At 31.9% G+C, this 20,686-nt stretch overlaps 1 protein-coding gene across 2 annotated transcripts in view; it reads right to left on the bottom strand.

Annotated features, from left to right (window-relative positions):
• Positions 1-20,686, bottom strand: part of LOC114325336 (uncharacterized) — a 119,783-nt gene that overhangs the window by 77,318 nt on the left and 21,779 nt on the right. The window contains exon 3 of one of the 2 annotated variants that reach the window (XM_050642717.1): positions 3,856-4,023. The exons of the other annotated variant lie outside the window; for it this stretch is intronic. Coding sequence (XP_050498674.1) covers positions 3,856-4,023 — 168 coding nt within the window. The remainder of the gene's footprint in view (positions 1-3,855; positions 4,024-20,686) is intronic. 2 annotated transcript variants of the gene reach the window in all.

Raw genomic sequence — 20,686 nt, 5'->3', positions numbered from 1 at the left:
AGTCGAGTAGTAGACGGTAGTGTTCGAGGAGTGAGAAAGCCGGTGTAGTTCCGTGAGTGTGGAGTATCTATCGTGGAACGAGAAGTAGGCCAGGTCGAGAGTAAAAGAACCTCCTTGAGCCCAGAGTGTCCCGGTAGCTGATAGCAGTTTCGAAAAAGGTAGAACACAGCATCACGACAAAAGCAGGAACGAGAGCTATTCGAGCTAGTTTTTCAAAGGAGAACATCACTGGAAGCCAGGACGAGGTTTGATCGCAGCCAAGGATAGCAGGAAAGGGTTTTGTGTGAGGACATTTTCAGTTCACCAGGAAAAGGTCAGTCTCATTTGTTTGGACATGAATGTATGGGTTTTTCGTATTAAATTCCACATAAAAAATTGAATAACATAATCAATAATATCAGAAAAGCTTCATCAAACTTAAATAGAGTTGTTCCTAATAACTCCTAATAGTTAAATGTTAATAAAAACTTTCAATTGAAAACCAAAAGGAAATAAGATTCCCATTTGTAAATGTTATGTTTAAGAATAATAAGAAATAGCAAATATTAAGCATTGGTTGCCTTTTAAATAAAATAAAAAATATTTTGATTATAATTGTAACCCATATGTGTATTTTTTTTACTCTTTTCTTTTCTATCCCGATTAGGAACCATTAAGAAATATTTAGAAGCCACGGAAGTAAGTAATTAATTTATAATTCGCCCTGAGATTGAAAACATATTGATATGTGATCTGGTTAATTAATTGGATTAGTATTAATACATTGATTAAATTAAGTAACATATAAGAATATTATCTCATATCAATAATCAAGATCACATCAATATATATATATATATATATATATATATATATATATATATATATATATATATATATATATAAGATTATGGTATTCTTGACTGTGTATTTAAATATCAAGCAGTAATTCTTGAGGATGCAGTCAATTTTTGGCCCACAAGACAAAGAAAACTCTTTGACTTACTGTCAAGCTTTCGAATTTATTTTAATTCTTTTTCAAGACATCTGTTGACAAAAATATACAAATATAAAAATTATGTACTTACAATTTTCTTAATTACTTACTAGTCGTGAGATTACATTGGAAAAATTAGGAACTTTACTAAAAGGACAATCATGCACATATAAAAACTCATTTTAAATACTTCAATTATGTTGTCATGTTTGAAATATGTCACGAAATATATAAAGTGTATATACTTTATGTAGAAGGAAAGTAAAACTAGTAACAATATAAATTTTTATTAGATTTTATTAGTTTGATATATGAAAAATAAATTAAGTTCAATTAGTCCAGTCAATTTGTCTAAAGTATATATTAATTTTGATGTTTGATTGTATGATAGAAAATCAGATTATGATGTGCTAATTTTTTTGTTGATATGCTAATATGTAACAATAAATGTTACTTAATTTGTCTATATCGGATTTTCTATTTATACATTTTTTATTTTTTTGTATATGTGTCATTTCTATAAATAACCTCTTCTGTTCATTTTTTACCCTCTGTAGGATTGACGCTTGTGAAAAGTTAAGTGTATGATTTAAATTAATTGAGTGCTCGGCTAACGCACAAGCTTGTGATTTATTTGTGTTAATATCACTTCTGTGAGAAATTATTCTACTGTGTAATGTACGAGAAGTTTCTCCTATATAAACTTTATCACAGTCTGAGCAAGGTATTTGATACACAACTTTTGAACTTTCCTTAGTCGTTAGAGGATCTTTAGTTTTAGTGTATAGTTGTGCTATAGTTTTAACATTTCTAGTAGCAATTTTCATGTTTTCCAATCCTTTAAATAATTTTAGAAGTTTTTGTGTTAAGAATGGAATATAATAATAATAATAATAATAATATCGTCTTTATTATTTCTTCAATATAGAAATGTACATTTTTATATAAAACATAGTATATTATTTTCAGAAATAAATAATATATTATGTTTTATATAAAAATGTACATTTCTATATTGAAGAAATAATAAAGACGATATTATTATTATTATTATTATATTCCATTCTTAACACAAAAACTTCTAAAATTATTTAAAGGATTGGAAAACATGAAAATTGCTACTAGAAATGTTAAAACTATAGCACAACTATACACTAAAACTAAAGATCCTCTAACGACTAAGGAAAGTTCAAAAGTTGTGTATCAAATACCTTGCTCAGACTGTGATAAAGTTTATATCATAAAGTTTATATAAGGTAAAGATCCAAATGTTTGCGATGTTGCTGGTACTAAGGTGTCAACTGTTGGGCTATTATTTATTTCTTGGCTTGTAATGATGGAAGGTGGAGAGGTTGCAGTACTAAAAATTAATTTATTAAGTAGGCCTACCGGATAAGAGTTTTCCATTAATATGTTTTTTATCTCATCCAACATATAGAGAACAGGGTTTGAAGAGACTAAAAAACATATTAATGGAAAACTCTTATCCGGTAGGCCTACTTAATAAATTAATTTTTAGTACTGCAACCTCTCCACCTTCCATCATTACAAGCCAAGAAATAAATAATAGCCCAACAGTTGACACCTTAGTACCAGCAACATCGCAAACATTTGGATCTTTACCTTATATTCCATTCTTAACACAAAAACTTCTAAAATTATTTAAAGGATTGGAAAACATGAAAATTGCTACTAGAAATGTTAAAACTATAGCACAACTATACACTAAAACTAAAGATCCTCTAACGACTAAGGAAAGTTCAAAAGTTGTGTATCAAATACCTTGCTCAGACTGTGATAAAGTTTATATAGGAGAAACTTCTCGTACATTACACAGTAGAATAATTTCTCACAGAAGTGATATTAACACAAATAAATCACAAGCTTGTGCGTTAGCCGAGCACTCAATTAATTTAAATCATACATTTAACTTTTCACAAGCGTCAATCCTACAGAGGGTAAAAAATGAACAGAAGAGGTTATTTAGAGAAATGACACATATACAAAAAAATAAAAAATGTATAAATAGAAAATCCGATATAGACAAATTAAGTAACATTTATTGTTACATATTAGCATATCAACAAAAAAATTAGCACATCATAATCTGATTTTCTATCATACAATCAAACATCAAAATTAATATATACTTTAGACAAATTGACTGGACTAATTGAACTTAATTTATTTTTCATATATCAAACTAATAAAATCTAATAAAAATTTATATTGTTACTAGTTTTACTTTCCTTCTACATAAAGTATATACACTTTATATATTTCGTGACATATTTCAAACATGACAACATAATTGAAGTATTTAAAATGAGTTTTTATATGTGCATGATTGTCCTTTTCGTAAAGTTCCTAATTTTTCCAATGTAATCTCACGACTAGTAAGTAATTAAGAAAATTGTAAGTACATAATTTTTATATTTGTATATTTTTGTCAACAGATGTCTTGAAAAAGAATTAAAATAAATTCGAAAGCTTGACAGTAAGTCAAAGAGTTTTCTTTGTCTTGTGGGCCAAAAATTGACTGCATCCTCAAGAATTACTGCTTGATATATATATATATATATATATATATATATATATATATATATATATATATATATATATATATATACAGTGATGAGCGTGCTAATAACCGGCAAAATAGCGCAAAAGATGGAAAACATTAAATTGTGAGATAAAAAGAAATAAGGTGGGAAACAATCAATATAATGTCAATCTATAAGTTACTATCGCTAAATTTAACACCTTCACTAGGTTCATCTCTTTTTATCTCACAACTTAATATGTTTTCCATCTTTTGCGTTATTTTGCCGGTTATTAGTGCGCTCATCACTGTATATGTAGGTATCAGGAAAATTTACCTATTGTCACACCAACTGTAGCCATCACTGCCATGGAATTAAAGGCTCCAGCAAGTGGTAAACCTACCAATCCATCAAGCATTGATAATTTGGTTCCGTAAAACGCACCCCTAGCTAGACCTCCTAAGAAGAAGATTATTGAAAGGGCGAGGTCGGTAGCTGCTAATACTACAATATAAATAAATATAAAAAATACCTATTTAAAACATAGAAATTATATAAGGAATATAAACTATATAAAATATGTACAATATATTATATTTATAAAATATATAAAATATGATCTTCTTCTTCTTGTAGTGCCTATCCGTTTCGGATGTTGACGACCATCATGGCAATCTGTACTTTACACACTGCTGCTCTAAAAAGACTTGTGGTTGTTGTGTTGAACAATGTGCGTAGATTCTTCAGCCAGGAAATCCTTTGCCTTCCTGGTCCTCGTTTTCCCTCCACTTTTCCTTTCAAGATTAGTTGCAGTAGTCCATATATTTCGCTGTTTCTCATGATGTGACCAAGGGATTCGATTTTGGCTCCTTTTATTGTGGTTAACAGCTCTTTTTCTTTTTGCATTCTCAGCAAAACACCCTCATTAGTAACGTGGTCGGTATAAGATACCTTCAGAATTCGACGATAAAGCCACATCTCAAAAGCCTCAATTTTCTTGCAGGTGGTGTCTGTGAGAGTCCACGACTCAAGTCCGTACAACAGTATAGGAAAGATATAACATCGCAGTAACCTGACTTTTATGGGCAATGATAAATCATGACATTTGAATAACTTAGCCAGAAAATAATCAGGGGGAAAAATCAATAGGAAGTAGAAGATATTCCTGGCTGAAAAATCTGCGTGAAAGATTCAATACCATTAATAACCCACTGTTTAACATTTAGCATTTTTGGAACGGAGACAGAGCTTAAAGGAGAAGACTTTCAATATAATATACAGGGTGTTTGCTATAGAATTAGCCATAGCTTAACCGTAGATTCCTGAGGTTAAAATAGGTCGATTTAAGTTAACTTAGTACGAAAGTTGACAATAACCGAAATACAGGGTTCAAAGTTAAACCTTCATTTTGTTTATTCTTGAATATTTTTAAACTTAAAAAAAAACATAAAAATTTACAAAAATGTATCGCAAATTTCTTCAAATTGAATTTAAAATGCAATGACATAAATATAAGAACTGGCACAATTATTATTGTTCTAAGTTTATTTTTCGGGGCTAACTACAATATTATTCAAAAAATTATGTTGTATCGCAGATTTAAAATGCGTTTATCTCGAAAACAGTTGAGTTTAGCGAGATGAATGTAGTATTCCTTTTTTACGTAAAAATATTAAAAAAATAAAAATTTTGCTTCAAAAAGTGTGCAGAGTGGGGGATAAAAAAAATTGAACGTATTAAATGAGCGCTGAAAGACGTATGTGTCGCCCTCTGGGCAATACACCATTTTTGGTGGCGGATTTACATTTCTCATCCCAAAAAAATCCCCCGCTTACCAAATTTCTTGTTATTATCCCATGCTTGTCAGGAAATATTCAAGAATAAATAAAATAAAAGTTTAACTTTGAAACCCTGTATTTCGGATATTATCAACTTTCGTACTAAGTAAGTTAGCTTAAATTGACCTATCTTAAGCTCAGGAATCTAGGGTTAAGCTATGGCTCATTCTTTATCAAACACCCTGTATGTCTGAATTGTCATTATCAATGCGGCAGATAAAATTAAATAAGAATTTTGTTTATATTATTTTCAATAATATCGAGGCAAGAGTATCGACAATACAAGAGTATTGTATTGATTTCAGATAATGAGTATCGTATCGACATTAATATTGCTCAGGTATGTATTATATCGGTATTGTATTGGTTTTCGATACGATATCAATACAATATCGATATTTTTATCGAATATCGTGAAGCTCTAGGAGCTCCAGCTCTCGTACCATCGTTTTTTGGCTGTTCCTATGGGTCGCTTGGTGTTGGGCTTCTGTGTTTTCGCCCATTTAGTCATACTTTTATGGTCCATCCGATCTACGTGGTCTCTCCACATGCGTCGTCGTGCTCTTGTCCATCTCACTACGTCTTGAACGCCTAGCCCTCTCAATGTGTCTTCGTTTCGTATCCTATTTTTAAGTGTGTTATAGTAGGGCAGCAAAGTATGTTAAATGTTCAGTCACTCGAGCGTTATGGGGACCTATTGGGTTGTGAAGAGTAGGTCCTAAAACCAAAAAAAGTTCAGTAAAGTTTTCCATTTTAGTGGGCGCTTGCCATTTTTTAATTTAATTTTCCATTTCGAACAATCGTTTTTTCCGATTATAACGCCATTTTTCCATAATTCGAAAAAATGTTTCGAATAAAGTTACTTATTTTTATATAGGGAATCCAAATCTGCAATAAAACACGGGGGCTCCTATTTAAGATTTTAAAGTAACCCCCCACCCCACCTCCGTGAGGTGTCGTGTTTGGTGCCATTCGAAAAATTTTTCAAAAATATTGAATAAGTGTATTTTACAGTTTTTCGATCTGATGTTGATATCTCGAAATATCGCGGGATTCGTATTTAAAATATTAAATTTACCCGCCACCTCTCTCCGTGGGAAGTCGTGTTTGGTATCATTCGATAGATTTTTAAAAAATATTGAGCACATATTTTTTAGTTTTTCGATCTGTCGTTCATTTCGCGAAATGTTCGCTTTTTTCTTGTGAAATTTTGGGACTCACCCATTTCTTTAAGCCCGGCTCAAATCGTCAGATTTTTGAAATATACACTCTATTGCATGTACTTAACTTACCTTATCTTAATCTGACAATTTCGAGTTTTTTTAAGAATATATTTTTTTTTCAGGCCTCCCTTAACGAATTCCCCTGTGTTAAGAGCCAATATATGGTAGAGGTACATCTTCAGGGTACCAGGTTTCTCCCCATATGATAATCTGACGCGCTCGAGTAACTGCAAAAATCCCAGCTTGGGCTCCCCTACCATTACCTCTTATGGATATTAGGGTTTTCATCTCTGTTGTTCTCAATATTTGTTTGGTCTTTGTTGTCTCAGTCATTGTTTCAGCTGCGTATGTCAGTACGGGTCTAACACATGTCTTATAAATGTGGACTTTACTTTCCGTGCTCATATATTTATTCCGCCAGATATCCCTCAGGAAAACAGATATTCTCTCTGCTTTCGTTGCCTGCTGTTTTGTTTCTTGTCACATATGCCTGTCTCTAGATATTTCCACAGCCAGGTACCTACAATCCATCACCTATACGATTATTATGGTCGTCCACTACTAATTTACATCTAATTGGGTTCTTGGATATTACCATCGATTGGATTTTCTCTGTTGATAATCTCAGATGATACTTTTCAGCGGTTATTTTAAATCTTTGTAGTAGTCGTTGGAAGTCATCTTCGTTTTCGGCTATTAAGATAGCATCAGCTGCGTAGCAAAGTATTCTCATGGTTCGGTTACCCATTCTGTACGTACCCCTGATTCATTTTATTAACACTAGCTGGAAATTCATCCACTATCAAATTAAATAGTTATTATTAGTGTATAGTTCCTATTTCTTATTCTTGTTTTGTTGGATCTATTGAGCTCTTTGATTATGTTTCTATATTTTTATGTGTTTCTTTCCAAGGAGAGTGACTATGTCCTTCAATCATAATATATTGAATGCCGCTTCAGATCTACAAAGCATGTGAACATGGGCTTTTCGAGTTCTATTAATTTCTCAACTATGTAATTGTCGCATGATGAAGATAGCGTCTATTGTAGATCTCTTTGGGTGGAAACCCTGTTGTTCTTCCGATACACCGACTTGCTTGTATATTTTTTGGGATAGAATTTTTGTCAATAATTTTGATATAGATAAAAAAGATCAAGGCAGGTTTTGTTTATATTTGATTCAGAGTTGGACCACCATCTCCATATAGCTATTTCAGCATCCTTATGCCTCATCAGTGAAGCTCAGAAGTCTCAACTCAATTTTGATGTAGTAGAATTGGGTAGGGTAATTCCTCGGTAGTTCGTAGGATCTGTCTTTACGTCTTTCTTGTAGATTTATATTGTTATACTCTCTCTTCATCCCTCTGGTCTCCATTTTTTTTATTGCAGTTTTGGATTCCTTACGTAAAAATGAGTAACTTTTATTCGAAACATGTTTTCGAATTATGGATAGATGGCGTTATTCGGAAAAAACGATTGTTGGAAATGAAAAATTAAATTAAAAATGGAAAGTAATTAAACTAAAATGGAAAACTGTACTTAACTTTTTTTGGTTTTAGGACCTACTCTTAACAACCCAATAGGTACCCAAAGCGCTCGAGTGACTGCACATTTAGCATACTCCCCTACTATAAATATATTGTATGAACTAATTAAATGGTAATCAGGAACATGTGCATGTTCCTAATTAAGAATTTTTCGAAAAAAAAGCGATGGGTTCAACATTTTTAGCCAATTTAAACATTTCGTACATACTGGACATATATACAATAGTTATTTTTCGCTTCAATGGTAGCGAACTCACAACATTATTTGTGTGTAATAGATGATGGATGGGAAGGATCGATTTTCTGCACCACAATGTATTTTCAATGCAGAAAGTTAAAATGTACTTTTTTAGTTCGAATAAAACAACGTCGTTTAATGGAAAGGGTACATTTGGTTAGAACTTTCGAGAGAAACTCAATGCCGAAGTTATGTCAGCTTAAAACTTTATTAAGCTAGCTGATGGTTGGTGATATGTTCGTTTTTTAAAAGGTATAATATAGTAATGTAGCTTTGTTTTGCTTTTTTATTAACATTATATTAATTTTTTTAGTTGCTTTATAGCATATCTCAAAAACACTAATGTCTCGATACATTCTTTTTTAAAGAAAATATGGCATCATCATTATCAGTGGCCTTACAACTCTTCGTGGGTCTTTGCCGCGTTTACTATTGCCGTCCATTTTTGTCGGTCCTGTGCCACTAATTCCCATTATCTCACTCCCATTTTCTCCAGACCTTCTCTGGCTGCATCTTTCCACCTTTTTCTAGGCCGTCCTATAGACCTTCCATCTGGAATTTCTCAAAACACGCTGTTTATAAGGTGACTGTCGTTAATACGTATCACATGTCCTCCCCATCTGAGTCTATTGGACTATATTTTCCTTTCCGAAGAGAGACTCTAATGCCTCTTTCATCTTTACGACTTTGGTCGTCACGACAAACGGTCGTACGATAGTTTGTCGTGCTCACTGGACTTTCACAATTTATGACAGTATTCATCTTATTGTCGTAGAGAGCACAGGGCGTAGAATGAGTCGGGCAAAATTTTTGGCTTTATGGTTAATTTATTGCCTTAAAAAAAGACAGAGACGTAATCGCCTACATTGGGTGCATCCAATCAATGGAAGAAGAGAAGAAGTAGGTTTATATCATATACTTTTTGAAGATTTAAGAAATGACCAAACTAATTTTTTTAATTATTTTAATGATTATTGCAAACAAATGAAATTTGTTTGCAATAATCATGTCAATAATCATATCAAATTCATTTTCATGAAAGTTGTTCTAGTCATTGGTATTCTTCGTTTTATTTCTATATCTTGATCTAGTTGGTCCGTTATGACAGTTCCCAAATATGTTATTTTATGAGCTTTTTCAACTTGGATTCCATTTATGAAGCTCTGTATCTGGATGTTACGTCTTACGTCTCTGTATCTCTGATTAGGTTACGACCAAAAACTAAAAATTTAGTTTTGCTTCAGTTTATTTTAATAGTTTATTTTATCTTCTACTTCGTGAATAGGATCAAGCACAATTTTGAGACATTCAATATTTTATTGCGGAATTACTGTATCGTCAGCGTATTTAATTATATTAAGTAGTTCCCCGTTGATTTTTATTCCATATGGCTCTTCCAGTCTCTCAAGTGCCTTTTTAAATAACTGGTCCAAGTACTCCAAGTAAACATTGAACAATGTTGGGGACAAAATGCAACCTTGTCTGACTCCCCGTTGATTGAAGATTTTGTCGGTGTAGTTATCTCCAATTTTTACGATGGCCGTTTGATTCAAGTACAAATTTTTAACGGCACGAATATCTTTGTCATAATATATTGCTATATTTTTTAACAGCTTCATTAATTTTACATCCTGTACTTTGTCTAATGCCTTTTAAAAGTTCTAGGTCTGGATCCCGCGTATGAAAAAAAAGTTGATTAATAGCAAGCTGAAAATTTGTTAATAGCCTAAGGGTATCTAGTCGGATAAACTTTGATATATGGGAACACTGGAACAGGGGCAGTTTTAATTGTGGAACAGGTTAAAAATTTGGAACGGTCACACCACGAAAACGGCACATTTATTTTGTCCGACAGAATAGATATAAACTCTCCGAACAGAGATTAAGCTCTCATGCAAAAATCAGACTGATATTTATCACATGGCATATATATATATATATATATATATATATATATATATATATATATATATATATATATATATATATATATTGTTATATTTCTATTTGATATAAAAATTAAAATTTGATAATTATAAACAAAATTCACTTTAATATAAAATATTTTTAATTTTCTCAACCTCGGGCATATAAATTTAGAACAACCTGTATACAACAAATTGTTATATTTAATTTTAAGAAGTGATTAGAATAAGCGTACGAAACTCGGAACAATGTGCTTAGATAAACAAAGTGAATGACGCGTACCATTATCGTTCTTCTCGGAAGGTCGATCATTAGCCTATGCTAAATAAAACTCAGTGAAATAGATGATAGTTCATTATCGTTTTTCGCGGAAGGTTTCGATCATTAGCCTATGCTAAATAAGACTCATTTGAAAGAGAGAATAGGTCATTAAAATTTGTAAATAGTTAGAAAGTATTTTAGAATGGGAATTAAATATTTTCTTTTGAAATCCATTAAGCATATTTAGAAAGATTAAAAAATTGGTTTTGAGGAATATTACGAATGAGAGTTGGTGGTGGAAGATTGATTTGTGAATCTGGAAGGGATATTTAGAAAGTAGGGGAATGGATGAGAAAGTGAGATCAGAATGTTTTGAGCTGTCGAGAAGTGAAGTCGAGTAGTAGACGGTAGTGTACGGAGAGTGAGAAAGCCGATGTAGTTCCGTGAGTGTGGAGTATCTATCGTGGAACGAGAAGTAGGCCAGGTCGAGAGTAAAAGAACCTCCTTGAGCCAAGAGTGTCCCGGTAGCTGATAGCAGTTTCGAGAAAGGTAGAACACAGCATCACGACAGACGCAGGAACGAGAGCTATACGAGCTAGTTTTTCAAAGGAGAACATTACTGGAAGCCAGGACGAGGTTTGATCGCAGCCAAGGATAGCAGGAAACGGGTCTTGTGTGAGGACATTTTCAGTTCACCAGAAAAAGGTCAGTCTCATTTGTTTGGACATGAATGTATGGGTTTCGTATTAAATTCCACATAAAAAATTGAATAACATAATCAATAATATCAGAAAAGCTTCATCAAACTTAAATAGAGTTGTTCCTAATAACTCCTAATAGTTAAATGTTAATAAAAACTTTCAATTGAAAACCAAAAGGAAATAAGATTCCCATTTGTAAATGTTATGTTTAAGAATAATAAGAAATAGCAAATATTAAGCATTGATTGCCTTTTAAATAAAATAAAAAATATTTTGATTATAATTGTAACCCATATGTGTATTTTTTTTACTCTTTTCTTTTCTATCCCGATTAGGAACCATTAAGAAATATTTAGAAGCCACGAAAGTAAGTAATTAATTTATAATTCGCCCTGAGATTGAAAACATATTGATATGTGATCTGGTTAATTAATTAGATTAGTATTAATACATTGATTAAATTAAGTGACATATAAGAATATTATCTCATATCAATAATCAAGATCACATCAATATATATATATATAATCTAAACCTTTCTACCTAACGGTGTAAGGTCATAATTCCTGTCATTTGACATATTCTACATGTTCCACTCAATAAAACGCCCATTTGGTGATAAATAGCAGTCTGATTTTTGCACGAGAGTTTAATCTCTGTTCGGAGAGTTTAAGTCTATTCTGTCGGACAAAATAAATGTGCCGTTTTCGTGGTGTGACCGTTCCAAATTTTTAACTTGTTCCACAATTAAAACTGCCCCTGTTCCAGTGTTCCCATATATCAAAGTTTATCGACTAGACACCCTTAAGCTATTAACAAATTTTCAGCTTGCTATTAATTAACTTTTTTTTCATACGCGGGATCCAGACCTATTCACCAAGCATGCAAATACATATTTTCTTTGATCACGGCAACAGGATATTTAGGGCAAAATGTGCCTTCATGGTTCTCATAGCATTTCTAAAACCGAATTGGCTGTCTTCGAGATCTTCTTCGCATTTGCGTCTTATTCTGTTGTAAATAGTCTATGTGGTAAGAGCGCTCCCGTCTGAAAACGGGACTAATTGTTAAATAATATGCAAGTCCATCCGATTTTTTTGCCGGTGCGGAGCGCTCTATTTCAACAATCTCCTATTTTCCTACGAAAAATATTTATTTTTTCGATTGTTTGGGACATTCTAAATAAAATAGGTTTCCTGTCATTTTTCTCGAAAGTTAATAGTTTTAAAGTTATAAGCGATTATGTGTATTTTTGCTTTTTTCGGATTTTAAATCACTTATACAGTCCCTGGCCATATTATTATGACCACCTATGAATTTTTACAAAATTCAACTATTTCACTAGGTACGTTTTGTTTAAAATATGATTTTGAAATTTAATTTTGTTATGCAATGTTAATGTTATGCGTTAACTATAATATATTTAATAATAAACAGCAATAAAATATTTGAAAATACTACATATTTATATATTTTTTAATATTTTGTTCCCTTTATGACCTTAATCAGATGGAAAATATTTGGGAGCTTTTAAAACGAGAAATTTCTGATGAAAAGGTCACTAACGAAATTGTTTTGATTAAAGGACTAATATATCGTTGAAACCACAATGACAAATTGAAGCAAAATAAATTTAACTGCATTCAAAGTATGCCAAGACGGGTAATAGCGGTAATCAAAGTTAGAGGGGGCTCAGCAAAATATTAAAAAAATACAAATATGTAATATTTTCAAATGGCTTATTGCTGTTTATTATTAAATGTATTATATTTAATAATAAACGCCAATAAAACATTTAAAAATATCACATATTTTTATTTTTTCAATATTTTGCTGAGCCCCCTCTAACTTTGATTACCGCTAGTACCCGTCTTGGCATACTTTGAATGCAGTTAAATTTTTTTTGCTTCAATTTGTCATTGTGCTTTCAACGATATATTAGTCCTTTCATCAAAACAATTTCGTTAGTGACCTTTTTATAGGAAATTTCTCTTAAAAGCTCCCAAATATTTTCCATCTGATTAAGGTCAGAAGTTGAACAAAATTTTAAAAAAATATAAGATATGTAATATTTTCAAATATTTTATTGCTGTTTATTATTAAATATATTATAGTTAATGAGTAACATTAACATTGCATAACAAAATTAAATTTAAAAATCATATTTTAAACAAAACGTACTTAGTGGAATAGTTGATTTTTGTAAAAATTCATAGGTGGTCATAATAATATGGCCAGGGACTGTAACTATAAAACTATTAACTTTTGAGAAAAATGACAAGAAAACTATTTTATTTAGAATGTCCCAAAGAATATAAAAAAAATATTTTTTGGAGGAAAATAGGAGATTGTTGAAATAGAGCGTGCCGCACCGGCAAAAAAATCGGATGGACACGCATATTTAGCAATTAAATAAAAATGGTCTAAATTGAAGTTAGACCCGCTATCTCTTCAGAATCTTGAAAATGATTGTTTAAACTACAATTTAAGAGCTTGGCAACCGCAAAAATACCAATTTAAATATGAGTTTTTAAGTCTAGAAAATGAGCATCTTTGCATTTTTTAGATTTTAAATCGCATACAACTCGAAAACTATCAGTTTTTGAGAAAAATCACAGGAAACCTTTCTTCTTTAGAATGACCCAAAAAATCTAAAAAATATGTTCCAGAGCAAGAAAATGTGACCTTTGGTATTTGTTTAAAAAAATTGTTTAAACAATTTCTACCCAAAAATTCCGCCCGGCACCCTTCAGATTTGTTTAAAGGGAACATTTTTGAATAGGATCCTGCAAAGAAACTGCATCAGAAATTTTTTCAGACGGGCGCGGTCTCACCACATGTACTAAAAGTATTTTTGGAAAATCTTTAAAGTGTGACTCATTAGGCGAATTAATTTATTTTCTGAGCATTTTCTAACATTGTATTTTTTAAATATTGCGACAAAGGGACTTGAGCCAGCCTGTGGGAATCACTCGGGACATACTGCAGTAAAAAGTTTTATTGTCGAAACGGAAATCCGTCAGAATTCACAACAATGTGGCAGTATCAATGTTTGGTATATGAAATTCGATATGTTGAAGAAATTCCAGAAGAATTCCAAAGAAGTCTCTTAGGGATAAGATATTTTAACAGCCCATTATTCAATGATCAAATTGTTTACCTTGGATATCAATTAAATTGTAACGCAGAGAGCCACGGAGAAATTAGATCTAGGATAGAGCATACCGGAGGCGCTTTTATTTTAGAAAGATGTCCAAGGTATTATGTAACAGAGACCTAAAATTGGGATTAAGGGTCCGCCTACTTCGCTGCTAGATGTTCTCTGTCTTACTTTACGGTGTCGAGTCGTGGACTGTGAATAAAATCGATCTAAATAGCTTTGAGGCTTTCGAAATGTGGTGCTATAGAAGAATTTTAAAAGTTTCCCGGTTGGAGAAGATTCGAAACTCCACAATACTAGAACGTCTTAGCAAGACTTCTTCTTCTTAAAGTTCCCTCTCCTATCGGAGGTTGGATATCATAATGGCTATGGTCACTTTGTTGGCTGCTGCTCTGAATAGTTGTAATGAACTACAGTTAAACTATTCTCTAAGGTTCCTCAGCCAGGAGATGCGTCTTCTTCCTATGCCTCTTCTTCCTTGGATCCTTCCTTGCATAATAATTCTCAGCAACTCATATTTTTCTCCTCTGGTAATGTGACCCAAATATTCCAGTTTTCTAGTTTTTATACTTTTCATAATTTCTAACTCCTTATTTAAACTTCGTAGCACTTCAACATTGGTAATCCTTTGAACCCACTGAATTTTCAATATTCTTCTGTAACACCACATTTCGAACGCTTCTATTCTTCTTATGTGTTGTCTCTTCAATGTCCAAGCTTCCATTCCGTATAGCAATATAGAAAATATGTAGCATCTTAGAGCCCTCAATCTGAGAGGCAACTGAAGGTCTTTGTTTGTAAGCAGTGTCTTCATTTTTATAAATGCTTGCCTTGCAGTTTCAATTCGGACTTTAATTTCTTTGCTTTGGTAATTTTTGTCATCAACCCAGGTTCCCAGATATTTGTATGTCTTAACTTTTTCTATTTAGCAAGACTACTGAAATTATAAAAAGCATCAAGAAGAGAAAGTTGGAGTATTCCGTACATGTAATAAGAGGTATTGGATATTAATCTTTCCAAAACCAAAATCATGGTATTCCACAAGAACCCCCATGAACAAATTACACCCAACATACAAATCAATGGTATCATCCTTCAGAGTTCCAAAGAGCTTCATATACCTGGGCAGAGAGCTAAACAGTCAGCTAGACCACTCAAAAGAAATTAGAAGACGCATTGAAATAGCAAGATCTGGCTCTATGAATATGCGTAAAATGCTCTGTAACCCCAAACTATCAGTCACAATAAGATTGAGAACACTAAAGTGTTATGTGTGGTCTCTATTAGTACATGGTTGTGAGACCTGGACATTAAAACAGTATGACGTCAACAAACTGAATTCATTCGAAATGTGGATGTACCGCCGAATGCTAAGAATAAGCTGGACCAGCAAAACTACAAATGAAGAAGTACTGGAAATAATGAACACACGTCCTCATCTGGTCAATACAATCAAAATTAGAAAGACGTCATATCTAGGACACATAATGCGCCATAGGGAATTTGAGCAGCTTCAGGTAATATTAGAAGGCAAAATCGAAGGTAAAAGGGGTATAGGAAGAAAGAAGAAATCCTGGCTCCGAAACATCAGAGATTGGACCCACACAACAGGAAATGACTTAATCCATCAAGCCCAGAACAGAGAGAAATTTGCCATATTGATCGCCAACCTCAATAGAGAAGGCACTTAGGAGAAGGAGGAATGAGAGGTCCAAAATATAGGTTGCTACGAAATATTATAGGGAAAAGGGAAAATAGCAGGCAAACTCAGTCCAGGACGATGAAGAACCTCATGGTTGAAGAACTTGTCAGATTGGTTTATGGTTGGTATAAACGTGCTATTTAGGGTGACAGTGAATAAAATTATAATAGCTATGATGGTAACCAGAATCTGAAAGGCCATGGTACATGAAGAAGATTAATCATTGTAAATTAATCGATGGATATTAAAATATTTAGACGAAAAAAATTACTCAAGAGAAATTAAACGTTTTTTTTACTTTTAAGAACAAACAAAGCAAGTTCATTAGCGGAACCGAATTCAAAATTATTTTGCACCTCATATTTGAAAAATTATTTGGTTAAAACAGCTCATTTTTGTGGGTAAATAAATATATTAATTTGTTTGGACTAAATTACGGTTCTGTTAATATCCTAAAACACTTTGGTATTCGCACTCACAGTTGTCAAACAGAATTTTGATATATTCCTTTTAAATTTTCTAGCCGATTTCCGAGCCGACTATATAGTCTAAAAGCTAGCAACATTTTCGAGAAATCATTTTAAGACGGCTGATTCTTTCATATATTGTTCCCTATGCTTCCTCGAACACCGTACCGGCCATCTGGCTGCTGATACAGGTTGCGTTCATTACTGCGCAGCACACCTGTACAGGTAAACACAACATCAGGGTAATTGATTAGTGTGAAAAAGCTTAGTAGATCCGCTATAGTAATAGATAGCAATAAAAGTTAATAACAAAAATTGTAGCTAACTTTGCGCTTCACATTACAAAATTAGTTAGAATGTTACAGGGTGTTCGATAACATAGTGGCAGACCAAACTTTTGTTTTTTTTTTTAATGGAACACCCCATATTTTATTTTATATTCGAAATCTTCTTAACTTCCTAATCACAAAAATATAAAGGTTTGTTATGTTATACAGGGTATTTACAAAGTTATAACCAACGTTCTATGAAAATCATAATAAGTTCAGCTCCCTGTATAAATAAAAATAGCACAACAGCAATGGTTTATTGGTGCCATATTTTTTTGTTGATTGTCAAAATTTATAAAAATGGTTGATATTGCCAATTTTCTTTATATCGAATACAGGCTGAGTCAAAACGCAAGTACATTATTATCACAGTAATTTTAAATAGAACACCCTAATTAATAACTTGCTCTGAAAAATGACAATATCTCGAAAACTGACAAATTTAGGCATAGGGAATATTATACAAAAATTAAAGTACGTAATGATATTTTTCGATAGTAATATAAAATACAGGGTGTTCCATTTAAAATTTCTGAGAAAAGAATGTACTTGCGTTTTGACTCACCCTGTATTCGATATAAGGAAAATTAGCAATATCAACAATTCTTAAAAATTTTCACAATCAACAAAAAAATATGGCACCAATAAACCATCGCTGTTGTGCTTTTTTTATTTATACAGGGAGCTGAACTTGTTACGATTTTCATAAAAAATTGGTTATAATTTTGTAAAAGACCTATCTATATAACATAACAAACCTTTATATTTTTATGATGGGGAAGTTAAGAGAATTTTGAATATAAAATAAAATATAGGGTGTTCCATTTAAAAAAACATAAGTTTGGTCTGCCACTATGTTATCGAACACCCTGTAACAATCTAACTAATTTCGTAATGTGAAGCTGAAAGTTGGCCATAATTTTTATTATTATCTTTTATTGCTATCTATTAATATATATACTTACTCATCAATCACCCTGTATATTACATTTAAATTATTTTAGGACGAAAAATTTTTTTGTCATTACTTTTTAAACCACAGAAATGTCTAGCAATTACAGTTCATATTTCTAATAATGTTTAAAAAGTAATGACAAAAAAATTTTTCGTCTTACAATAATTTTAAATTCGATATGTTTACCTGTACAAGTGTGCTGCGCAGTAATGAACGCAGCCTGTATCAGTAGCCAGATGGCCGATACGGTGTTCTAGGAAACATAGGAAACAATATATGAAAGAATCAGCCGTCTTAAAATGATTTTTTCCGACGTCCAATACTACTACAATGAAACCAAAGTGCAGTGTTATTTCGCATTTCCCAACTGATAATATTGTAGCTTTTTCAAAGCTATGGGAATATTTTATAATATTTCGTTTTCGTCACTGTATTCACCCTGTATTTTTGTTCAAAATAAAAAATATGTACAATTTTATTTTATATGATTTGTACATATCTTGACTGTTCCTTCCCAATTTAAAAACATCATAACTTCACCGTCAAGGTAAGGAATAAACGTCAGTGTAATATCCTTTCGGGATTTGCATTAGTCCTGAAAGCGGAAATTATTCTAATAATTTCCTTAAACGATGTTTTGCTCCTCGCTGCTTCCTCAATTTATTTTTCTCGGAAAATGATTACTCATGAAAAGTTTAACAAGAAAGAGGTGAGAATTTTAAATAGAAAAGTTTTCTGATTGGTTTGAAGAAAAACTGTAATCTTGTCCCAATTCACTCAATTTGATTATTTGTAGCAAATGCTTATAATTTTTCTAACGATTACAAATTATATAGAAACAGGGAAATCCTGTATAGCTCGTAGTGCAGAATCCTTGGTAACTATCTGTTTCCTAAGCTTTCTACAAATTTATAAAGACACTGGCCGATAAATAGCGGACATGGGCGAACCTCCCAAGCAACCAAACAACGTTTACAAAACGTTGAAAAGACGTCATAGTTATCACTAAACCATGTCAGTTTGTCACGTTTTTTCGACGTCGAAAGTCACGTGAATATGTCCCACCATAACTGACGTCATTTTTATCACGTTTTAAATAGGTGATATAAAAAACGTAGTTTTTATGTCGTTTTTTTAGATTAATTTTCATTTTATGGTTTTAAAAATACACAATAATAATTATTCGTATGGGTATTGTTGGTATTGCTATTTTTCATTTAACTGTTTTAAATTTAGCTTATAGGCTAAGGTATACTTACTGTGTCAAAACTGAAACACCATATAAACTAATAAATAATTTATTAACAAATTAATTGAATTAAACTCGATAAGACATAATAATTAGTTATTAGTTCATTATTACAACAGAAAATATTCACCAAAACAATACACATAACCTCAAACCGTTTTCAAGAAGAACTATTGCATTAAGGTACTAGTACACTTTAGAAGACCAAAATAATCATTTTTTCAAGAATTTTTTTCTCAGAACCTTTATTAAAAATGAACATAAAACTTTTTACATATTAATATCTAACTCTTACAGAGTACAAAAAAAAATATATCTTTTTTCATTTGTGCATGTGCACTAATATTGTAAAGGGCGCAAAAGTTGAGGCCTCGAAAAATGATGGCGGACAGTTAATCTCAGGATTGGGATATCTGAAACAAAAAAATCGTACAGTAAGAAAAATGAAAGAATACCCATGAACGAACATATAAAACATGCTGTATTTTCCTTTCACCGTGTCATACAAAAAATTGGCCAGCGCAAGTACATATAATAATTATTGTTACATGTATTTGCACTGGACAATTTTCTTTGTGACACGGTGATAGGAAAATACAGCGTGTTTTATATGTTCGTTCATGGGTATTCTTTCATTTTTCCGACTGTACTTCATTTTAAGAAGGAAGGTTTCTTACGTGACAATTTACCACGAATTTACCAAAAAATAAAAAATTAATATGTACATTTTTAACCATGAAAAACTGAAAATAAAAACGGGCGATTTTTTCACAAATTGTTTTCAAATTTCCTTAAAATCTTTTTTTTGCGAAATTTTTCACTATAGGTGGTAAATTGTCACGTAAGAGGCCTGTTTTTTTCCAATTCCGTACGATTTTTTTGTTTCAGGGATCCCAATCCTGAGATTAACTGTCCGCCATCGGAACTACTTTTTTTTGACGCCTCGACTTAGGCGCCCTCTACAATATTAGTGTACATGCGCATAAATGAAAAAAGATATATTTTTTGTATTCACTAAGAGTTAGGTATTAATATGTAAAAAGTTTTATGTTCATTTTTAGTATAGACCAGTGCAAATAAAAACAATAAAAAATTAATAGCAGGATGAGACCAATTCCAAATGAAAGTACACATATTAGATAACATGTGGAACATTTTTCACCAAATCTGGATGAGGGGAACATGGGTTGGGGGAGCGTTTTTAGGGGTGAAAACGGTTAATTACGATTTGCGGCAAAACGGCACATCCTATCGAAAAAAGTTCAATCGTAAAGTTGTAGGCTATAAGAAGATCTACAACTTTTGTAAATAAGCATTTTTCACATAACCTCAAAATATCCGAGAAAATTGGAAAATTCGATGTTTTTGATTTTATTTTTTTTTTTTCTCATTGAAAAAAAAAATTTTTTTACCAAATATGGTAAAAACTTACCTCTTTATGTCCCAAACACGCTGTAATTTTTTTGTATAAAAATATTTTTTTAAACTCTTGTTTTTTATGTTTAAGGGAAAATGTAAGCATTTTTTCAATTGAAAAATCTCCCGAAATTTTTTTAGCTTTTTTAAAGAAG

This window comes from Diabrotica virgifera, chromosome 1 (assembly GCF_917563875.1).
Source record: "Diabrotica virgifera virgifera chromosome 1, PGI_DIABVI_V3a".
NCBI lineage: Eukaryota > Metazoa > Arthropoda > Insecta > Coleoptera > Chrysomelidae > Diabrotica > Diabrotica virgifera.
The sequence above is the reverse complement of the archived record's forward strand: the minus strand, read 5'-3'. Positions and strand labels throughout refer to the sequence as shown.